Source organism: Amia ocellicauda, chromosome 23, assembly GCF_036373705.1.
Source record: "Amia ocellicauda isolate fAmiCal2 chromosome 23, fAmiCal2.hap1, whole genome shotgun sequence".
NCBI classification, from domain to species: Eukaryota; Metazoa; Chordata; class Actinopteri; order Amiiformes; family Amiidae; genus Amia; species Amia ocellicauda.
Window position 1 is genome coordinate 17853313 of NC_089872.1, and position 21392 is coordinate 17874704.

At 41.8% G+C, this 21392-nt stretch overlaps 3 protein-coding genes across 6 annotated transcripts in view; all 3 read right to left on the bottom strand.

Annotated features, from left to right (window-relative positions):
- Positions 1-231: 231 nt before the first annotated feature.
- bub1 (BUB1 mitotic checkpoint serine/threonine kinase) lies at positions 232-9823 on the bottom strand. The gene is made up of 25 exons (XM_066696845.1): positions 9654-9823; positions 9298-9357; positions 9073-9214; positions 8556-8752; positions 8340-8383; positions 8149-8246; positions 7940-8013; positions 7579-7763; positions 7100-7194; positions 6346-6980; positions 6201-6253; positions 5948-6061; positions 5776-5847; positions 5503-5608; positions 5323-5407; positions 4968-5145; positions 4700-4772; positions 4130-4368; positions 3864-4007; positions 3650-3750; positions 3352-3513; positions 3058-3215; positions 1670-1847; positions 1384-1490; positions 232-1133 (listed from the first exon to the last, which is right to left on the bottom strand). The coding sequence occupies exons 1-25, from the start codon at positions 9674-9676 to the stop codon at positions 938-940; spliced, it is 3519 nt and encodes a 1172-aa protein (XP_066552942.1). The 5' UTR covers positions 9677-9823; the 3' UTR covers positions 232-937.
- Positions 9824-11247: 1424 nt separating this feature from the next.
- fam98a (family with sequence similarity 98 member A) lies at positions 11248-16028 on the bottom strand. The gene is made up of 8 exons (XM_066696873.1): positions 15872-16028; positions 14690-14838; positions 14289-14423; positions 13618-13802; positions 13268-13348; positions 12904-13020; positions 12465-12632; positions 11248-12313 (listed from the first exon to the last, which is right to left on the bottom strand). The coding sequence occupies exons 1-8, from the start codon at positions 15907-15909 to the stop codon at positions 11645-11647; spliced, it is 1542 nt and encodes a 513-aa protein (XP_066552970.1). The 5' UTR covers positions 15910-16028; the 3' UTR covers positions 11248-11644.
- A 2083-nt stretch (positions 16029-18111) lies between these two features.
- rasgrp3 (RAS guanyl releasing protein 3 (calcium and DAG-regulated)) overlaps positions 18112-21392 on the bottom strand; it is a 37907-nt gene continuing 34626 nt past the window's right edge. For all 4 annotated transcript variants that reach the window (XM_066696813.1, XM_066696809.1, XM_066696810.1 and 1 more), the window contains exon 17: positions 18112-21231. In XM_066696813.1, the coding sequence (XP_066552910.1) occupies positions 21223-21231 (9 nt within the window). In that variant the 3' untranslated portion in view covers positions 18112-21222. The remainder of the gene's footprint in view (positions 21232-21392) is intronic.

Here is a 21392-nt window from a genome sequence, read left to right on the forward strand (position 1 = left end):
CGTTTGCAATTATATATTTTATTAGAGGTTTTGACTGACTGGGGATACTGGTATCAGAATATGGTCTGAAGTCCTTACTATATGTGTAAAGTTATCTTACTATATAAACTATACAGGTAATATGGAGGCAGTTTATAGTATACTGCTCACACACATGCTATGCATATGCTAGACTGTGACACACCCAAAGACTCCTTTTCTTAATCTATAACAAAGACTTTAACACTCATATCAAATAAGTATACAAATTTGAATGGCTTTATTATTATTGTATGCCGTTTTTTTTCTTATTTTGTGGTTGCATTTATACAACACATTGTCTAAATGTGTTCAGGTTTATACATTGTTGTTGTTTTTTTTTAACAGTCGCACAGAGATGCGTTTTCATTTACCGATCAGCAACAGAACTGCACAGAATTTAAACACACAAGTCACAAGCAGTGGCTTCTGCAGTCCTCCTTGCTGCAATAGTCCAATAAAAAGCAGTGGCTTCTGCAGTCCTCCTTGCTGCAATAGTCCAATAAAAAGCAGTGGCTTCTGGGCTTAGTTAAAGGTAGAAAATGAGAAGAGGCCGTTATGCTGATGGAGACTGCTGAAAGAAGTGAAAAAATCATGTGCTGCTTTTTGTTCCATGAATGTAAAACATCTAGAAAAAACAGCAGTACTTTCACATTTTGAATTTTAAAGACACTTAAGTGCATTCAATCCTAAATTGAAAAGTAACACACATTATTTCAGAATTCCTTAATAAACTGGGAATTCAATTTAGAAAAAGTGAAAATGATTGGACCATCCCAAAAAAAGTCAATGAGGTCCACTTGCATGTACTGTTTTTACTTAGCAGTTCAGTGAAAATAAATGTTTTTAAAATGAAGTTTTAAAATGCATCTTGCAGTATTTAAACAGTAGCAAGCTGCAAAATAAAACCAGTGTGGAGTCATTTCCGCGAGCGCTTGTTCTCCAACAGCAGAACCACCAGCCTGTTCCGAAGGGCTCGGATTTTATTGCTGTAGTTCTGGTGAAGCACGGCCGTCAGTTTGGCTCGCAGGCTCTTTAGGGAGACGAGGGAGTTGCAGTCTGGCACATTCAGCAACGTATGAAAGAAATCTGTCCAGAGCTCAGTGTGCGGATTCCTATAGAAAGAAAAATCAGGTCAATATGGAAAGGAATCAGAAATGAGAAATACTGCATCAGGATACAGAAAATAGCAGCAGAAAAAAAATAACGTCTTGGACCCCTAGTATGTCAGCTGGTAATGTTACAATATAAATAAATACAAATACATAGTGAGGAATATAAATCACTGGAATATTGTGAAAACATGATTACACAAATTGTGCCTTTGATTAGTTGCATTAATGCACTGTAATGTATAACACTTACCTTTTAAACACTGCATTTGTCTTCCACACACCATTTTCGTTTTTTACGCTCATGTATGTTCCAAAAATCATGCAGTGTACAGTTCCAGCAATTCCAAAATAATCAGTCTGAAACAAAGACAATGGAGTTTATACTTTCACTGTAACAGTGCAATTTCACATTTGAGCTTTTTAATCGCTTCATTCTATTTTAGCAGAGAAGATCATTGAAATAACTAAATGGTTATTTTCCTTTCCTGTACAGAATCACCTGCCACTTCAACTTCACGTTGTATTCAAAATCTTACCTGATAGGTCCATGGTCTACCACTCAACATTTCCACACACTGAAATCCAGAGGTCAGGCATTTGGCAGTGAACGCAGTTCCCTCAGGGAAGAGAGTCATGTCAATGCTCTGTCCCAAATCAATCAGCGAGAGCCCATGCTCCACATTGTCCTCTTCAAAACACTCGTTTTCGAGAAATCTGGAAAAATGTAATGACATGCAGGTTACACTGAAAGACAGACACGGATGATCTCTATGGAAGCATATAGAGGACTTCATTCAAATGTTAATGCACTTAATCATCATGTTCCATTTATGCACACATTATTTGGGACAAAATGCAAATACAATAATCCCATTTTCATTTTCATATACTAGTACGCACATTTGCTGACAATATTGAAATGTTAATGCAAAATCCTGGACTTTACAGTGGATTTTATTCAAATGACAATACAATATGTGAAATGAATTTGTTTTTCCTATTGCAGTTATGCCAAAACCACACCCTGTTTCTGCTTTGGGCATGATAATCCCATTAGCACGCTGCTTTCAGTTAGTTGCAACTGACCTGCCTATCAACACTTATTCAATGATTCACTTACTCTTGAATCTGGCTGATTCGTTTGTGGTAACAAGGAAACCAGATTGACTCTCAACATGCAGACCATGTGTCATGTTGATTCCAAATTCCTACTTGATTAGTGCATGAGAAAGAAGTCTAATGTGTGTGTGTCAATATTAGAGGGCCACATTGTGCTTTGGCAACATTTAATTTCACGGAGCAGCATTGTGTGGTAAAGAGGCATGGATCTGTCAATCAAATTGGGCATACAGCGTTTTGCAACATGCTGAATAAATAAATGCCAGATTAGTTCCACAAATGCCAAAAAAAAAAAAAAACAACACTTAATAAATGCATTTAACTATATAATACATTTTTTTTAAAGATTACATTTAATTAGATTCATCATGTTGGATAAATAAAGTTAATGCTTCAAACAGTTATCAACTCAAGGACTCTAAATATATAGTTGTGCCAAATATTTTAAATTTAACACAGATTTTTCCTAGCTTTTGTGAACGACTCAGTTCAAATCTAACCAATCACGATTGGTCTGAATTGGTTGGTTTCGTGTCATTGGATCAGTGAATCAAATCAACTAATTGAATCAATTCACCAAACTGAACTGAATCAAATGAATCAAGTCACTAAAAATAATTTTCATTTTGTCATTGCACATAAGTGGAACATAATGATGCAATTGTGGGCATGCATAATGATGTTAATGCAAAACGGAACATTTGAATTAAATCCTCTATATGCTTCCACAGAACTCTTGGTACCTCACCTTAAATTACCTTAAACCACCTTAAGAATATTCCCAAACAAAACCGCCTGTACACACCTCTCCCCCAGCATGAAGTTGTCAGGTTTTATGTCGGCGTGTATAATGCCAACACTGTGAAGCAGCTCCACCATGTGCATGATGCAGACCGAGAAGTAGATCACCAGAGGCTGCGGCATCACCTTCTCACTCAGATTCCTGTACAGGTTCACTGCATTCTGGGAAAATAATTGTCAAAGTGTTAAGTCCCATCAGAAGCTAACTTTCAGCTCAGAATAAACCAGTGTATAGAGTTGTTTTTAGCCACTGGGTTTGGAACAGATCTGGTAGCAACTCTGTTACAAACATACATACCAGCAGAGTCCCGCAGTTTTGAAGTTCTCCCAGTAAAACGCTCCCGTTCTGGAAGAGATGCGCAGAGTAGAGGTTGTTGAACAGATGGCGCAGGTTCGGCAGCACACGTTCATTCAGCTGGGAATTGATGTAAAATTCCCAAGGATTGGCTGGTTTCTGGACCTGCATAAAATACAAACACATAGAAAATGTCAGCTCAAGATTTCAATAAACACGTCTGATAATGGTGTTAAAAATACAGTCAATAAGGCTTAAAGCTCTGTTAATGTTGGCCATGACAGTGTTTCAAGCTTCTTACCTTTAAGACAAGCTTCTGGGATTTCCTGAGGTCTGAGGCTTGATAGACTGTGGCAAAAGCTCCTTCGCCAAGGACAGAATCAATCTGGAAAGAGCGATCTCCTAGGGATTTAAAATAATAAATATTTTATATGAGAATCCTGCTCAATCTACATAGGCCTAAAGCCAAGATCTGATTTCAAACAAATCGTGGCATAGGATGGGTTACTTCTTACCCATTGTAACAGTCATTTTGGGCGAGATGTTGGGGACCTTGCAGTTCCAGGTGAAGAAGTTTGGGCAGGAGTGGAGTGGCGAGGGCAGATTGGACAGCAGGCTGGTGATCAGATCTTCATCCCAGGGATCAGAGACTAGCTTTACTGAAGGAAGGAGGAAGACATTTTTAAGTGAAAAAAAATGTACGAGTACATGTACGAGTACAAAGGCTCACGATTCGAAGACAGAACTCAGGAGCTCCTCTGTACACAGGGCTGACCTTTACCTGGGGTCGCTGGAGGGGTGATGCACCAGGGGACATCCTCATCCTCCTGGGAGGGACTCTCATGAGGGGGGTCAGCCTGCTGTTGGCTGGAGAGCGAGCAGGTGGCCAGGCTCAACTCGGCCCGCTTCACCTCCTCAGCGATGGTCCCATTTTCAACACCCAGAGGTGCCCGGACACTACCATCTGCATACTGGGACTGCAAGTGTTTATCTACACACGGGCTCTGCTCCTGAATTGGGCTGGGGAGATTGAGAGAGAGATCTGTAGGGCTAAAGCGATGCACATATCAAACAGACACAGTGCATGAAGATATTTTAGATTAAACTATTCAAACACTCGGGAGGATTTGTGCTTCTGTTTGCCATCTCTCTCTCAGGTTAATGCAAAACTACCATAGTAGACATCCTAACATGAGTCAGCAAAACCTTGTAGTTGCATAAGCCTCTTTTATATCACTCATAATTGGTAGCCTTTCAATTAAACCGAGGATTAAATCAGACAGAGGAACCTCAGAGCTAAACAGAACCAAACCGGCAGATTATGAACGGTCGATACGAACATAGACGATACCTGAGCTTCCTGGTTGTGTGCAGCCGGAACTGCTTTTCATCAGAAGCATCCAATACAGTTTGGAGACCGTTTTCTGCAAGAAAGAAAGTGCTTACAAAAAGTCTGAAAATTAACCAAGGCCATCAAACCCAAGGCAACTACAGCTGCGGACCTATAAGATGAGAGTGGAACTATTCAGCTTGTGTTCATTACTACTGAATGTTGCCAAGGTCAAGCTCTTAAAAAAAGTATATCAATTCAATATAAATGTATTTAAAAATACTAATACCTTGGTCTTCCTTGGTGTTCCAGGGCAGAGGTGTTTTGCCATGAAAGGGAGTCGATGCAATTTGTGCAGACAAGGCAAAGTCGCCCGTGGTGTTGGGGCAGGCAGCCAGGGTGTTGTTGCAGCGGGCGGCCCACACAGTGCAGTCCTCCATCATGGACTCCACTCCGGGGATGGCGTCCTAAACACCACACAGCAGAACCATCAAACCCACCGGCCAATATGGAACATGGCTTTCAAAACGGCGTACTAAGGACTCGGCTGAAACCAATATGCAGAATCCGATCTGTTAAAGGTAACGCGAGCGAGCAAATAGACTTCTTGCCTCCGAGTCGAAGGAAAAATAATGGACTCTTACATTTCTTTTCCCCAGAACTGGTTTTGATACCGGAAGTTCTCCCAGTATCCGGGCTGGATTCGACTTCTCCACTTTCTTAGCAGCACTTAAAAATAATAATAAAAAAACATTAATAATAATTTACATGTATGAGAAGAAAGCCATGAAGTTGATGGAGAGAGGGGGAGCAAAAGGAGATACCCTTCATTCTCTTTGTCGGGATCATCTTCAAAGATCGCAAACGGCACCGCTGCTGGTGCCACAGCATGGCTGAGCGATGCCACGTCTTCGTGGGGCTGGTAATGACCTTACAGAAACAAAGCGCACATCAATACGATACATTAGTTCAGCTCCTCCAATCTTACTTCAGACCAATAATTTAATAAACACAAACACATCGCAGAGTTACAGAGATCCTGACCTTTGTTAGACACACACGCTGACTGGACACACAAAACGTCAACCATTGATTACCTGTATTATTTCTGCAAAAGGCTTCAAAGCCGTTGTCTAATGTTGGTGCCTGAAACATGTCCATGATGAAGCCTGCAGAGCATTGACAACAGCCATTAGGATTCACAAACCACACACTGCTGCTTCCAACCCATTAGCTTCCCATAGGGCCATTTCCCCAGAGGCTGCTTACCCAGTGCCTCCTTGGTGTGCACGGTGGGGGACGGCTGGACTTTGGACGGCGTGGCCTGGATCAGCCCCAGAGACGTGTTGGGCGTGATGTGGGAGAGGTTCCCTGCCTGAGACACTGGGAGATCACAGAACACAACTGTTCATGTGTGCGTCAAGACTAAATCTGTCCACAGACAACTAATGATGATGGTGATAAACAGGAAGCCCGTCTAAGAATGCCATGGAAAGAGAAAACTAAACGCACAAAAACTCACCATCTCGATTTCCTTCCATTTCCTGAGTTTTATCCTGCATTCCAGAATCATTTCTATTTAAAAACAAAATAAAAATTTAGTTTTCTAAATTATTTACTTATATTCACTTGGATTTAAATTAAACACCTTAACACTCTATACATACGGTTCTCTAAAGCTGCAGTGATGGAAACTGGTTGCAAGCCCCCCAGGTCTCGGATTCACCGAGGCGTCCATGCGAGACTGTTCCTCCTCTTCGATATCTCCGAGTCTCCGAGTCCCACGGACTTCGACGTCTCCGAATCTCTGAGAACCACGGTCGGCGGTGGCATGCGCGCTCGGGCCCTGCTGCTGTGCTGGAGCCGGCAGGCTGGTGTGGGGGCGCGTGTCGGGGGGTGGTGTCCTGAAACTACTCTGCAGAGCTCCCACCACTGGTGTGGGCTGACCGGCTGAGAGCACAGAGAAGCTCTCTCTAGGATTGGCATCCAGTGTGGTCTGGAAAGCGGGGTGCGGAGCGGGAATGGTGCCAGACTGGGAGGCTCTTTTGGGCACAGCTCCTAGTTCGGCCAGTGGTGGGGGCACAGAGCCATGCTCCCCACGGTCTGTATGTGTCGATGACAACAGTCCTGTATGCAGATCGGGCTCAGTCTGCCTCACTGCACTTCGGTTTAAGGGCAAAACTAGGTTGTCACTGTAGGGCACTTTTTCAGTGGCGACAGAACACCCCATAGACCGGTCTCGGAGGTCTGGATTCAGCCCAGTTTGTGGCCGGGCAAATTGATCTCTGGGGGCAGCAGGTTCCTATAAAACAGGATAGGAGATTAGCCTTACTGTAACTATGTCTCAGAGCAGAAACGTACTGTATATGCCAGCTCGTGCTGCTGCTGCGGTCCTGTAGCGTTGCGATGGTCTCCACACACCTTGAGTCGGTTGTTCAGCTCTTCCAACCGTTTCTGCAGCAATTGCACCCCCTGATCTTCCTCTGCTTTCCTCCGGATACGCCTTTGATATTCCTCTGCCATTGAAAAAGCTTCATGTCAGCAGGTTCAGGCTTTTATTTATTTTTGACACACAGTTTCTAATATCAGCATAGATTGTGATGTTCTACATTGAGAGGCCCAACATTACTGTAAGTCATTCAGTTTTGTCATGAAAGAACCCAAATCTTATTCAAAGAGAAAAGTCATATTTTTAGTTTATGCCGTGTTCTCTAAAATAAATGTAAACAGTCAGTCAATAGACTTACAAGCAATGTTAGTTAGGAGGAGGAAAAACATTCTTAAATTCTAGGAAAGACAGAAGTTTTTAATTATTAAGTGATGGGTGGGTCTAATGAATTCAAACTATTAAAATGGAAGTTCTGCCTTTGAAATCTACGGATCTAAACAGACACACATACCCCACTCTTGGAGCTGCTTCTGCTGAGCACATTTCTCTAAATAGCGCTTTGCTCGTAGCTCCTCGAAGCACAGTTCGGAGCCCTCACAGATGAGATCATTGCTGCAGTACATAGAGATCTGCTGTAGCACCTCCTGGGCTCCCTGACTGGCTTGACATAAAGCAGCATTTTCAGCCTTAGAGATTCTATGGACAAACCAAAGAAGATAGAGAGAGAAATTTGATAAAATGCTCAAATCCAAGCTAATTTATCACTAAAACTGTGCATCTACAGCAAAGGTCACAACCAGATTATGGCTATGAAAGTATTGAAATGATCCAAAGAAAGAACATGAAAAATATAATGTTCAAGTGTCACTTACATGCGTTCAGTTTTGTCTGCAGGGAACTGGGCCGAACTCTTACAAACCCCAAATAATCCCTCAACCTCTGAATCCTATTACAAATGAAAATGTATTTTCAAAATTTGAAATCTCTTACAGAAGATGCAATGCATGTTCCAGTCCATATCAATATTTACACACACTATTTCCATACGAGTTTCTTTTAGAGGAAGTTAATTATACACTACCTTGCCCTGGAAATAAGCAGAACCTCCTTTATCATTTAGTGGTAGCGGTGGAACCATCCGATTGACCGACTTTGAATTCTGAAGAGGCTGTGGGGCATCTGTTCACACAACACACAAGTTAGTTTTCTTATTTCCACTTCAAAGTTACATCATTTACAAATATGCCAAGAAAATTACTCCCATAAACTTACCACGTGCTCCCATCTGACTTTGAAAAGCTCTGGCTTGGAACAACCTACAATAAAACGAAAGCATCTGCATTTCAGAACAAACGATTCGGGAGATGTCAACCCACAACAGAAGGAGTCTTGCATGGTCTGCATTTCCACTACACAATTGTGCATGGCCAACGTCTCCAACTGTGGCAGATGTGTATACGTAAACTATAAGAGAAGGCCTCATCTTACCTGTACTGCTGCAACACCATGTCTGCGGGCTCGGCCTGGTTCTCCACCGCCCTCTGGTAGACTGCCTCGGCCTGCTGGAGCTGCCCCAGCATTTCAAACTGCTGTGCCCACGCCAGGTACAGAGCAGCAGCCCTCGTGCCAACACCCTGGCCATATATATAACTGTAGACATTGATGGGCTCACTGTAATAACTGGCCTGGAATAAGAAAATACAAATGCATCCCAGTGCAAATGAGTAAAAAGTGCAAACAAAACGTCCTTAAGAATAAACACTGTGTATTATGAAATGTCACATTGCAGTTCATTTTGGATAAATGCATGGCTTAAAACTGCAGTGTAAATTCTGACATGAGCATTGAAAAATAATATAATAAAACAGTAGGTCTACTCTAATCGACCAATTTAAAGAGTAAATGGGTTTTGCTTCAGTACAAGCTAAAGCCAGTTATCATCGGAAGTGCTCCACTCAATAGAAAAGTGTTGATGTAAAGACATAACATAGTAAACAGCACTTACGCATTGTATACAGTAGTTGACGTATCTTACGTCGTTGGCGTACCGCTTCTGATCAATAAACTTATGTACCAGTCGATCCAAGACAGGGGAAATGTTTCTCCTCTCCTGGGCAGGGGTGTTCTCCTCTAGAAAGGCAACGTACCTGTTTTCAGCACACAACATAAGATTTACTCATGCACAAGAGCCACGATGCATCAATCATAGAGCAGAAAAACATGACGTTACCTGTCCCATAATTCGAGTGGATCGTCCCCGGTGTAGCTGCCGATACTGGCCTCAAACTGCCTGCAATATATAAACACGTCACACCTGTCAAGCCCAGACCGAGCAGTGCTTAATCGAGTGGTTCATCGATAGTATCCAGAGACAGTAGTTCATTTATACCAGCTTCGACAAGATTATATATATATATATATATATATATATATATATATATATGCAATATCTCTGTAATTCTAGATATTAGAAATAAACATTTAGCCAAGACAAATTAACCGCTAAGGTCCGAAAACAAACAAGACATGTTCGTGTGATTACACATCAGCTCTTCCCAAACTAATACATTGTTATCCGAGACTTACTGTAAAGACACTTTGATATCCATGGTAGACGATATTAATAATAGGAAACTTGTGTTTAATTAAGTATCAAGATTCCCCCCCAGAATTCCACCCGCCCTGCTTCTCGATACATCCTTTTCAAAGTAGGCGCACAGGCGTTACAGTTCGAATTCTGGTCTGGTAGCCAATCAGATTAGACGCTGCGATCTCTGGCAGCCAATCAGCGTGAGAGACGAACACGTGTGTACATACTATTTCCGGGATCCAGCGTGAAGACGGCAAGATGTCTGTGTTACGAGTCTTTTTCATTCTCACACAATGAAACGGATGAGCTGGCCTGAAATTCAAGGTGTGCACACAGGAGTACATCGACGGAAGCGTCCTGCCACCCCGCAGCAAGAAGAAAAGTGCATGGACGTGCTGGTGAAACCCCCAGACAGTGCCCTAATGCATGTCGTGATTACCTGTCAAACAATGGGGACGCCTAGCTGTGATTGGAAAGAGACAATTGAAGTATCGTGGCACTGAAAAACCCGGACGACATCGTTTCGCCTGTAACATTGTAGTTTCGTTTCATTTTCAGTGGACACAGTAACACATATTTCCAGCATATATGTTATAGCTTTTAAGAGGCAGACAATATTCGCTTTAGGGGATTGCCCAGATCTATATACCAAAAAAAAAGTAATAAAACAATCAGAATTATATTTTCTGTATATGAAGATCCGTGCAAGTAGAAAATATTCCGGATTGAATAATGATAAAGGACCGTTCACTGTTCAATGTGATTCCGGCCTTGACCCAGTTTGTTGGTGTTTCCAATCGATAGTAATTCAGTACTTATTGATCTTATCCGTACAAAACCATGAATAATATGCAAACTAATAATAAAGATCTTGCAAGAGCACTAAGCATGCATACATGTTTTCACAGGAGAATTAAAAAGGGAAATCATACTTTTCTGAAACATTTCCAAGGTCAGAATCCACTGTGGCAGTGTCATACACTTAGTACAAAATGCCAAAGTGGACCATATTACTGTATCAGACATAGTGGTTTTAAATTACACGTTAACTCATAAGGAAGTAAATAAACAAGACAACCCTTTTTTAAACTTTTTTTTTATTGCTCACCTTTCATTCAGACACACGTTCAAGCATTGTCTTCAATATCTTCACATAACTTATGTACACAAAACAGCCAATCGTTTCAATTGGCTTCTTTTCATTTTAAGAAACAGAAAACTTTAGCTCAGTTAGTCAGCAGTTGTCTGCAACAAAGGCAGAAGACCTCCAGGTGTCTACAGTCCTTTCCCCCGGATGGCAGTGCTTTTGTTTCCCCCCCTCACCAATCCATTTCTATTTCAGATGACCCAACAATGTAAACTCATGCTTAAAGCAAATTCCAAAAACCATTTATTTTGAAGAATGTCACTATGTAACACTAGGTGGACTGCAAGTATTTCACAACACTTTTTTTGTTTTGTTTTATTAATCTCGTATATTGAATGTGCATGTAGTGTTTTTCCTCATCAACACATTTAGTGGCATTAAATACTCAACTTCTGAACTTTTGATTGGATCTGTATATTCAAATAATCCAGAAGATAAGGCTATTCAGTTTAAGTTATTACAGCCGAGCTCACATTTTATTATCAGCTTGTAAGACGGTTATGTCATATACAGTGGAATTCACCCTTGGCATTAGGGTTTATATTGTAAAGGAAAAGAATGAATGAGGCGTCTCTCACAAAGAGAACAGCTGAACACATCGACTTGGGCAAGATCTCAGTTATGAACAAATGGGTTGCATAGGCACAATCACAGCCGCTCACCGTGCAAGGACCATTTCAGGGTTCAGCTATTCCATGAAAGATCTCTCCCCCGAGCAGAACAAAAGAAATCCGATGGTCAGCCATCATTGGTGCCGTCCACACTGTAGTTTTAAGGCGTTTTCCCCTCCACCGCGTCTGCAGGAATGTGAGCTCTGCTGCAATGACCGAGCGGCTCTACTCAACTAGCGTAGTGCCTTCCCTGACCAAAGCCAGCCTGGTTGTACTGATAGCCCCCCTGCTGGAAGAACTGCTCAAACTGCCCGCCTTGGTTAAAATTCTGCCCCCCTCTCCCACCCCAGCCTCCTCCTTGGCCTCCTCGATTGGCACGGCCCCTGCCCCCTCGTCCTCCACGCCCACCCCTGTCCTGATACCCGCCATCCTGGTATCTATTATCCTGCTGGTACCCCCCTCCCCCACCGCCACCCCCACCCGCACCCCCACCACCTTGATAACCACCTCCTGTGTAACTGGGTCCCTGAAATCCACTCTGGAACCCCCCACTGGAGTACCCACCGCTACCACCCTGGTAGCCACCTCCACCCTGGTAATTACCCTGGTACCCCCCACCTCCACCACCACCATCAGACCAGCCTCCCTGTACTTTACCCCCTCTGCTCCCTCCCCCTCCCCCACCCCTGCTGCTGCCACGGTCATAGCCACCACGTCCACCCTGGGATTGCTGGTCATAGCTACCCCTCCCTCCACCTCTGCCCCCTCCGCCATACTGCTGCCCGCCTCCGTGCTGCTGCGGCGCATCCTGCCTCTTCTGCCAGCTGGGCATCTCGGGGGGGGGCGGCTCAATCTCATTAGGTCTCCCTCCCCGGTCCGGCACACGGCCCATCAGCACCTGGGAGAGACAAGGAAAAAGGCATCAAGAAAAGCTTCAATTTCTGTAGCATATACAGCATGTTATATTTCCCTCCAGGTAAGAGGTAATACACTAAAATGTCAGTTACTTTTGCCACAATGAACAGATTTTCATACATAAAACTCCATACTTTGTTGATGGCACAAGCAGTTTTCTCCCGAATCCTTCCACTGCTCGTTCTGAGGATTTTGGAGAGATCCTCCCGGGCAGCGAACAGGTGCGCTACGGAGACGGCGCTTTTCGTACCGAGCGCCGCACGCTTGGGCTGGTACACTTTGGCCAACCTTTCAGTGTGAGTCTAAAATACAGAAACAAAAGTTGTAGTCCAGAAGTGCTTTAATGGAACGGATTTCCATAACCTGCAACCAAAACACTTAATTTAAATATGCAAAACTCTAGTTTAAACAAGTATATACAGAAACTGTGACCCATGAAAAAGTATATTCTTAGAATTTGGGGAATCAGGCACAGATAAACGAATTTCACCCCACAAAAAGCCATATCAACATTGAATTAAATGGTGTAAATAAATCACATTTATATTAAATATGATCCTCTCAGTGTCTTACCTTTGCTTTGTCAGACCAGCCAAAGGACTGGACAGTTACATCAAGACGTTTAAGCAGCAATTTCCTTCGGACTTCATATTCGTTGACAAGTGCTTGGTTGATAGCTTCGATCTTTTCCTGAGGAAGTGTAAACACGTTTGCGATTACTTATCACAGCAAGAGGCAGCACAAGTCCATATCATACTTAAGTATTTTTTTCTTTGCAGTGCAGCGCCATGCTAACGACTGAGTCATCTCAACAGACAACAGCCAACACCGAGGGTCAATGCACTTCAGTACTGGAGCGCCGTGTATTACAGTAAAAAACAAACGTACATGTCTTTTAAACAGTACACATGATTAGAAGCTGTAGTGAAGCACTTACCCAGTGAACAGGTCCAAGTGGTTTCCTCAGAAGAGGCTTTCCAACGTGAGATGGTGGGACTTTCGACAAAGCTTCTTTCAACTGTTGATATACAAAAACAATCAATGTAATTTAGGCTGCCCTTTGTTTCCCTCTTCATTCACCCTGTACTACGTCAACAAGGAAACCGTGATGTCACCACACATGCACTAAAGATTAAGCATCAAGATTAACCTGTGCCTCTCCCGAGGGATTAAACAAAGTGGTCATCAGGTGAAATAACCACATAACTGCTCTGAGCAAACAAGGCCTACGAATATAATTAGTCTCCAGGAGGTTGATGCCCACGCTGAGCCGAGCTGAATTATAACCTTTTTCTCAATCCCACTGAAGAACTGGAACATGGTGATGTTGGCCGGGGGTTTGGACATCCCTAGGCCCATGCAGATGCCCTTCAGTTCCACGAACACATCACTGCCGCTCGCCTCCTGAACTTTCTTCTGCGGTTTGTTGACAATAATCATCCTAGAGGCCTCCAGCTCAGAAATAAGGTAGGCTGAAAGACAGAGAGAAAGGTATTAAAGCACAAAACAACGGTCTGGTTAATCACAGAATCAAGCCTGGAAGTATTTATTTTTCTATGAATAGCTATGGGGATGTCCCAAGGTTAAATTTGTTGAAGTAGCACTTTGTTTAGAGAAATGAATGCACAAAAATGTATCCCGAGAAGAAAAGGGTGAAACACTAAACACTGAAGACAAAATTCAGTGCAATTAGTTCAGCAACCTGATTTTCTACTTTATGAAATATGCTTTTCATTGATAAATAATTTGTGTTCTGGTTGATTAGCGCACAGCAAATAATAAGTCTAGGACACCGTGTTTGAGCCCTGTCATAGGTGCTTTCTTGTCTTTGGTACTGCTATCTGCAGATGTTTTATGCTTCTGCATTTGTCCTTCCCTCATTCTAGCAAGCTGCAGAGCACAAGGGTAGTTTAGGGTAAACAAATGATTCTTTAGAGTGACGACTGTCACACACTTACTGATCAGCAAAAGGCAGTTGTTCTTGTTGAGCAGGCGCTTGGTGACATCCCCTGACGTAAGCACGGAGTAGGGGCACATCATCTCAGACAGCAGGCCACTCATCTCAAGCTGAAACCCTTCTGCTTCACCGGGACCTGAGAAGAGACAGAGCAGCCCGCTCAGGAAAAACGCCTGCACCCAGACATACTTCTGTGCAAATTCTGTTCTTCTACGGTCATGCATTTCTTTTCTAGTTTTTGTATGACTTATATGACGATCCTTTGTCAGCAGCGAACCTTGGAAGAAGAGGCCATTGTCCTAAACGTAGTACAATTTGACAGTCAAGGTGTTGCTTGTGTGATGCAAGAACAAAAACCCCAAAAAACAAACAAGGGTAAACAAATAAATGTTAATGTCTTACTGTTGGTGGCTTGTATATTCTCCTCCAGCTTACAGTAGAGTTTGAGCTCGGACACAATCCAGGCACACAGTTTAGTGAACTCCGGAGACGCTGCCCCTCCTGTCACTGCCAGGTCCAGTGCTCCGTCCTCCAGCAGAGGGCCCTTATAGCTACAACACACAACCTGCTTTACCAACACATGCAACTGCATCACGTGCATATCGGTCCCTGATAGGCGGACCTCTGCACCCCCTTTCAGCACATTCATAAGCATGTACAGAGCCCTTCCACAGAAGAGATGCACATGTCTGGATCTGGTATATGTTCCTCTATGCATCACTGAGGGCCTGATGAAGTTGATCTTATGCCAAGGCACCGAAGTATACAGTATATTCCACTATAAGGGTGCTTATTTTAATACACGGCTCTGCATTCATTTGTAATTGAAAACAAGAAAGAAACCGGTTAAATCAAAGTCCCATCTCTGTAAAACTTTGACTGCAATACTAAAATCAGAAGGGCATTATAAAAATAGTCAAGGAACAACCAGATAATGTACAATTTAGGTGGGGGGTGGGGGGAGGGAAGGATTGCAAGTCTGTAAAGGAGGTGCAGTAAATACTTCAGTCTATCACTAAACCAAGTTTCATCACCCAGACACAAACATATACAAATGCAATGAACAGAAACACAAAAGTTAAAATAGAAATTGCTGCGCTCTGTGAACCAGGACGTCCACATGCAGAAAAGTATTTCAGTCCGCCCCTCCCAGTTGCATTATGACTCATGTGTATCATTTGTTTAGAGGATTGCACAGCAACGCATTTAAAACATGTTTATACATAACATGGGTACTGTTTTTACATAAACAATTCAATATGGGAAGGCAACATGTCAAAAAAAATAACTGAATTGCAATAATTTGATACCAGAAAATTGACTATGAAGAATGTGTATAATATGGTAAATTATACTGGGGGGGGGGGCCTTGTGGACATCACAGAGCTACAAGTCTAATATTAGCTGGTATCTGAGAAGTCAGCTCCCAGTATAGTTCAACTGTTTCAAAAATAAAATGCGTAACGTGTCAGCAAGTCTGTGACAGCCCAGCGCCCGGAGCCTCCGTGTGCCCGACTCGGCGGCGTTTCTGCCCCGGCAGCTGCGATCTCTCGCCCCTTTCCAAATCAATCGCACTTCACATACCCCAGGTCTTCCAGGGAGTCCAGGATGTCGGCCTCCATTTCACTGTCGCGATTGTGTGAGTGATAAACAACACAAACCGAGAAATAAGGCAGACGTGCCTCTCTCACACAGCTGCTGGGTTGGCATGCGGGGTCCAAACCCGACCTCTGAACTCCAGCCGGGGCCGACTGATAATATGCCTGTTTGCGTTTGTTTTAACATTAGCTTTTAGAACAATACAAATACTTTCGTGTTATCAAATAGACATTGCAAAAACTAAGAAACGTTATTAATGTTTTAAAATTCAAGGATTGTAATCAAAAAAAGTCAAAGATAGATGGTTCCTATTTAGAATTTAAGGACCTCATTCTGACGGTGCACCCCATCCACAGGAGATACTGCACATGCGCATTTCAATTGTTGCCGTCTTCGGATGCCATATTGGGAGGGGATGGTCAGATTTTCACAAAGCAACCCGTACCAAAACAAAGTCATACATTTCAATCCAATTGATTGACACCCCCCCACACACACACACACAAACACACCTTTGAGCAGAAAACGTATTACTATATATGATGCAATATTTTCTATTTTAAAGGCAAATGATTCAAAATAAACAGCTCATGATTGCTTTAAATTAAGATGGATTACAATAACATAAACAACCATTTCCCATTCTGAGATATACACTGAATAAATGAGAAATTAGGCTACCTCTAAAGCCCCACTCTGGACAATGTTCTCGTTCTAATAAAATACACATAGACACTGGGTAATACTAGCTATACTCTTAAAGAATAAACGTTAAATGAATAACTTCTTCAAGTAATGTATTGACTGTGAAATCATTGCTTACTAAGCAGGTAAACCATCACCTTTTTAAACCTTTAAACATTTACATGTAAAACCACGTGTCTGCTGTGGCTCCTGGCCTCCAGAGCCTCTTGCACACATCTCGTGAGTGTTGTGGAGATTTCTCAGAACAAGCAACACAGACGCATTGAAGGTGAGGCTAAATAAAACCAGTGTTCAGTGGTGCATGTGACAGTCATGATGGTCTAGCTGTTTCCCCATGACTTCATTGCAGGACTGATGTCAGGGGGGAGACAGTGCTGATGTCAAGTCTATTTCAGGAGTGTTGTTCCCTGCCCTCTCTTGACATACATGAGATGGATGGGGGGGGGAGGGAGAGAGGCCTAAGAATGGGATTTCTAAAAGCATAATACAATGCGCCGGCTAACTGCTGAAGTTTTAGAAAAATACTAGTGTTTACAATCAATGTTTTCGTTTTTCTCGCTTTCTATTGAGAAATGATGCGGCCGTGCCAATAATATGGAGCCTTGTTCAATGTCGCAGTCAGAGCAAGCTGCTTGTAATCCCATAAACATGGCATCGGATGTCAAACACAGGTCACAACACCTACAGTTAGGGATGTAAGAGACCGCACAGAAGAATGCAGTCTATAATCTGTGTATATAATGTATTTTGTCCCCCATGGGCTGACGACTCTTTTATGTGTTGGGAAGAGACCTCTCCCAGAATCCTTACAACACAAACTGTTCCCAGTAAATCAGAGTGTGATAGATATTACATTTCCCCTGTCATAACATGATACAATGGTTTGAGTTATGCTGGTCTGTTCAACAAAACTGGCAAGACTATCAATAAGCTTCTCATCAATGTCTAAGCACAATGTCTTAGCAGTCACATAAATGGCTGCAATGTAGACAGTGATACTTGATAGTTAATAATTGTTGTGAGTGTTATTAATGGTATATCATTTTACAAACTTGTTACATTTTTTCTTTAAAAATATTACTGTTAAGAGTCTGAAGTGAGATATCATTTCTGACCGACAGAGGGTGGTGTTGGCTGATGACGTCCTGTAGTTCAATTCGTGATGGGTTTGTTGTTATTCATGTTATTTTTAACTGTCTGCGCAGACTTTATAAAAATAGAGAAGGAAAAGTCCTGATTTCAGGGTTCCTATTAACAGACAGAAGATAAAATGGCCACAGTTTACAATAATAGGCACCAATTCTTAATAAATATTGTATGAATATCACAGGAATAACACATGAATATTGTATACATGGGCTCATGACATCAGAACACAAGACGAGCAAGCAGCATTCATATGCTGTGGGATTCATACATTAATTAATTAAGAACCTGTGCCCATTATTATTATTGTTACCAATAAAATATGAGAGGTATGATAATGTAAATTAAGGTAAATTAATAGGCCCACAAAAAGCTTTTATATATTTTTTCTTTTTATTTACCATTGATGTTTTATAATCATAACAGTGGTGATAATACAAGCCAACGAAAACAGTACGTACAGTTTGACAAAGATCAAGAACAGTTTTGCCTGGTCGATGACATTTCTATTATTTTACAGATATTATTTTGTAGGAGCACAGTGTCTCTCAGTAAAGATCCAACCTCACAGCATGGGAAAAACAGCACATGCAATGGGTCCCTGGCACAAACACAATGACGGGCAGGACAACAGACCCAAAATAACAACAACAACAACAACAACAACAACATATTAGTATTGTACTGATGTTGGAGGCAACTGATGAATGAAGATGCTGTCAATGAATTACAGTTACTATTTTATATATATATATATATATATATATATATAAAACTTTTTTCTACAAAAATACACAAATTAATGTTTTAAATAAATAATCTGCTCCTAAAATATATTTTAATCATAACCAGAAATATTCTTACTAAACATTGACAAAGACATCTGTGTGAAGGTTATGCTAAGGTAGGCAATCCAGAACTTTGTGGTGGCACCTAATGCAGTCCAGCTCAGGGTTTTATTTCTAATGATGGTTTGCACAACTAATTCCTTTGCTTAATAATGGCAATTTTACAGATTGTTTATGGCTTCTGGGAAACAAAATGCTGAATGAAATTGGTTCAGAGCCTTGAATCTCATTCGTCAGTAGCATGTCGCAGTGGTGTGCTGTAGTGATAGATGTGCATGTGACTTCTATGACCCGAGAGCAGATTCAGTCACAGCAGTAGCAGAGCCATAGCCCCGAACCAGCTGACTGTGCATTTACACAGAGAACAACAGGAAAGAATTCGCTATGGTAGAAAATAAATGCATTCAAAATCACACAATAAATACCTGTAACTGAAGGTGAAATTGGTGAAATATTGTCAATTACAGATTTATATAATAAGGCAATGATTGTCTACACAGATGTTCCCGAAACAGCACTTAAAACAGTGGCAACGTTCACCAATTCATTTGACCTTGCTGCCGATATGATAGCTGAACCGAGAACTGAAGTTCTCTCAGATTGGTGCACAATAACCTGAATTCAATGCTTAAAAAAAAAAAACTACAAATGACATTTTTCTTTCATAATAAAATAAAAATGCTACTAAAGGCTCTTCATATACATTTTTTAAACAGCATAAATGAAGAACAAAATACAATCAAACATATAAAAATGCCAAATTGCTTTTCAAGTAGACCAGCTAATAATAATAATAATAATAATAATAATAATAATAATAATAATAATAATAACCACAACAACAACAACATTAAGACTTGCTGGAATGTGTCCAAAACTAACCAGGATAAATTCAATTACATAACCGAACACTACAGTTCCTGCATGTTTCTGTAGACCAACAGAAAGGCTGTGAATGAAGTGTCTGTATTTTCTTCTTCATGTTATATCCCTTTGTTATTCAGAAGGCCAGGGTGTTGTTTCCTTATTAGAAAAAGTATTTGATATTGAGAGTATTTATCCTCTGTGTATTCAGTGGAGGCTTTGCAGGAACTAACAGCTCTCAAAACAAACCGCCATCACAGAAACACGCTGAAACAGAAACCATGTCAGCTAATACTGTCTCCTGATGTGTCTCAGTTACAAAACTATACATTAAGTAATGTGTGTATATATTTATATATATTTTTCTCTCACTAGTTCTGATCCATAGCCATATCTGATCAGTATCCCTCCCTGCAGAATCACCCTGAGCACAGCAAATTCGGTTTTAACATAAATCCTCCTCATCAAAACCATCTGCTCCTGCTCACACAAACCACCTTTCCAGTTTTTACTGTGATCCATGTTACTGAACTCTCTGCCTGTCTTGCTGCATCTATAAATTACTTTCAATTTCATACTAATCCTGCTGTACATTGTGAAGGACAGAAGTGTCTAGTTTTTGGCCTTGCACAGAACAACAGCAGCAGTTTGTGTACCTGGCCTTGTGGTGCTGGGAGAACTGATACCTTTGATTGTGTGGGCTGTCGGAAAAGCCCCTGGTGTCTGTTAGATTCGGGAGACTGCAGCGGAAAACAGAAGAGAATTTAATTGGATTGACTATTCAAATTCTATGGTTAGGTGATGTTTGCTAGATTGGGTTTGGGGTGAGAAATAAAACACATTGTCATCTTTCACAGGTCAATGCAAGTACCTTGTGTCATCCGGACTCAATCGATTGCAAGACTTTGAACTACCACTCAGTCTTCTCTCACTTTTTCAGGCTGTCCGGCAGGTCTATTCAACACATTATCTTTCATAAAAGACGTTCTGTTCAGCCATCTTTAAATCTAGAACTGTTTCCTTCCTCGTTCGGTCACGTACGTTTGGTCCTCCTTCATACATGCTATAACACTCTGACCTGTTTGACGTTCTGCATCTTCCATCGTTTGAAAACTATATATATATATATATTTCTTTTTTAACCTACTGCTGAAGATATTACATTTTATTTTCCGAGAAACCCCTTCTGGCCAGGTCTCCCATTGTGATTCACACATGATGCCAAACACTATTGGTATTAACACCTTCATTCATATATTTTTGCAGTCTTTAAATTGTTTTAAATTAAATCAATAAGCCAGATGCACTTATCTTCTGTGTCCAAACATGGGTTTTCAGTGAACAGTGAGAGATCAGGGGGGCAGATGTATTTTGGAAGGGGCAGATCCAGACTCGTCTTCCTGGAAATTCACAGAGGGTGTCGGACTGACCGCTGTCTTCACGTGCAGCGATGAAGCTCTTATTCACGGGACCAGCAGTCCAGTCCTGCTTGAAAAGGTCCTGCCTTACATTCACTATATTACCATAGTGGATTTCAGTCTGAGTGCCACCTTCCCCTCACGTCCGTATTTAATAACACGCACATTTCCCCCTGCAGTATGGAGTCACTCTGGGCCCGTTTCCTGGCAATGTCACCCGCGGCCAACAACACTACTCCAGTTCACCAAACAAGGGTTTCAAACAGCCCAACACATCTCCCAGTCCAGTGAGCTTCCTGGATTTGTGGTGGTTTGACCCCCGCAGGCTCCTCGTTCTGACCGCGCCGGCCGAAAGTCAGCTGTCCTGTGAAAACAACACGGAACAGGAGACACGCACAGTCACACGCGGTGTTGTGTTTGCAAGAAATGCATGCCTGTATTTTAACAAGGAGACAGAACAAGAGGGCTGAGTTGAAGATATACCAATACAGCAAAATGTGTTCCATCATAGACAGAGAGATGTTT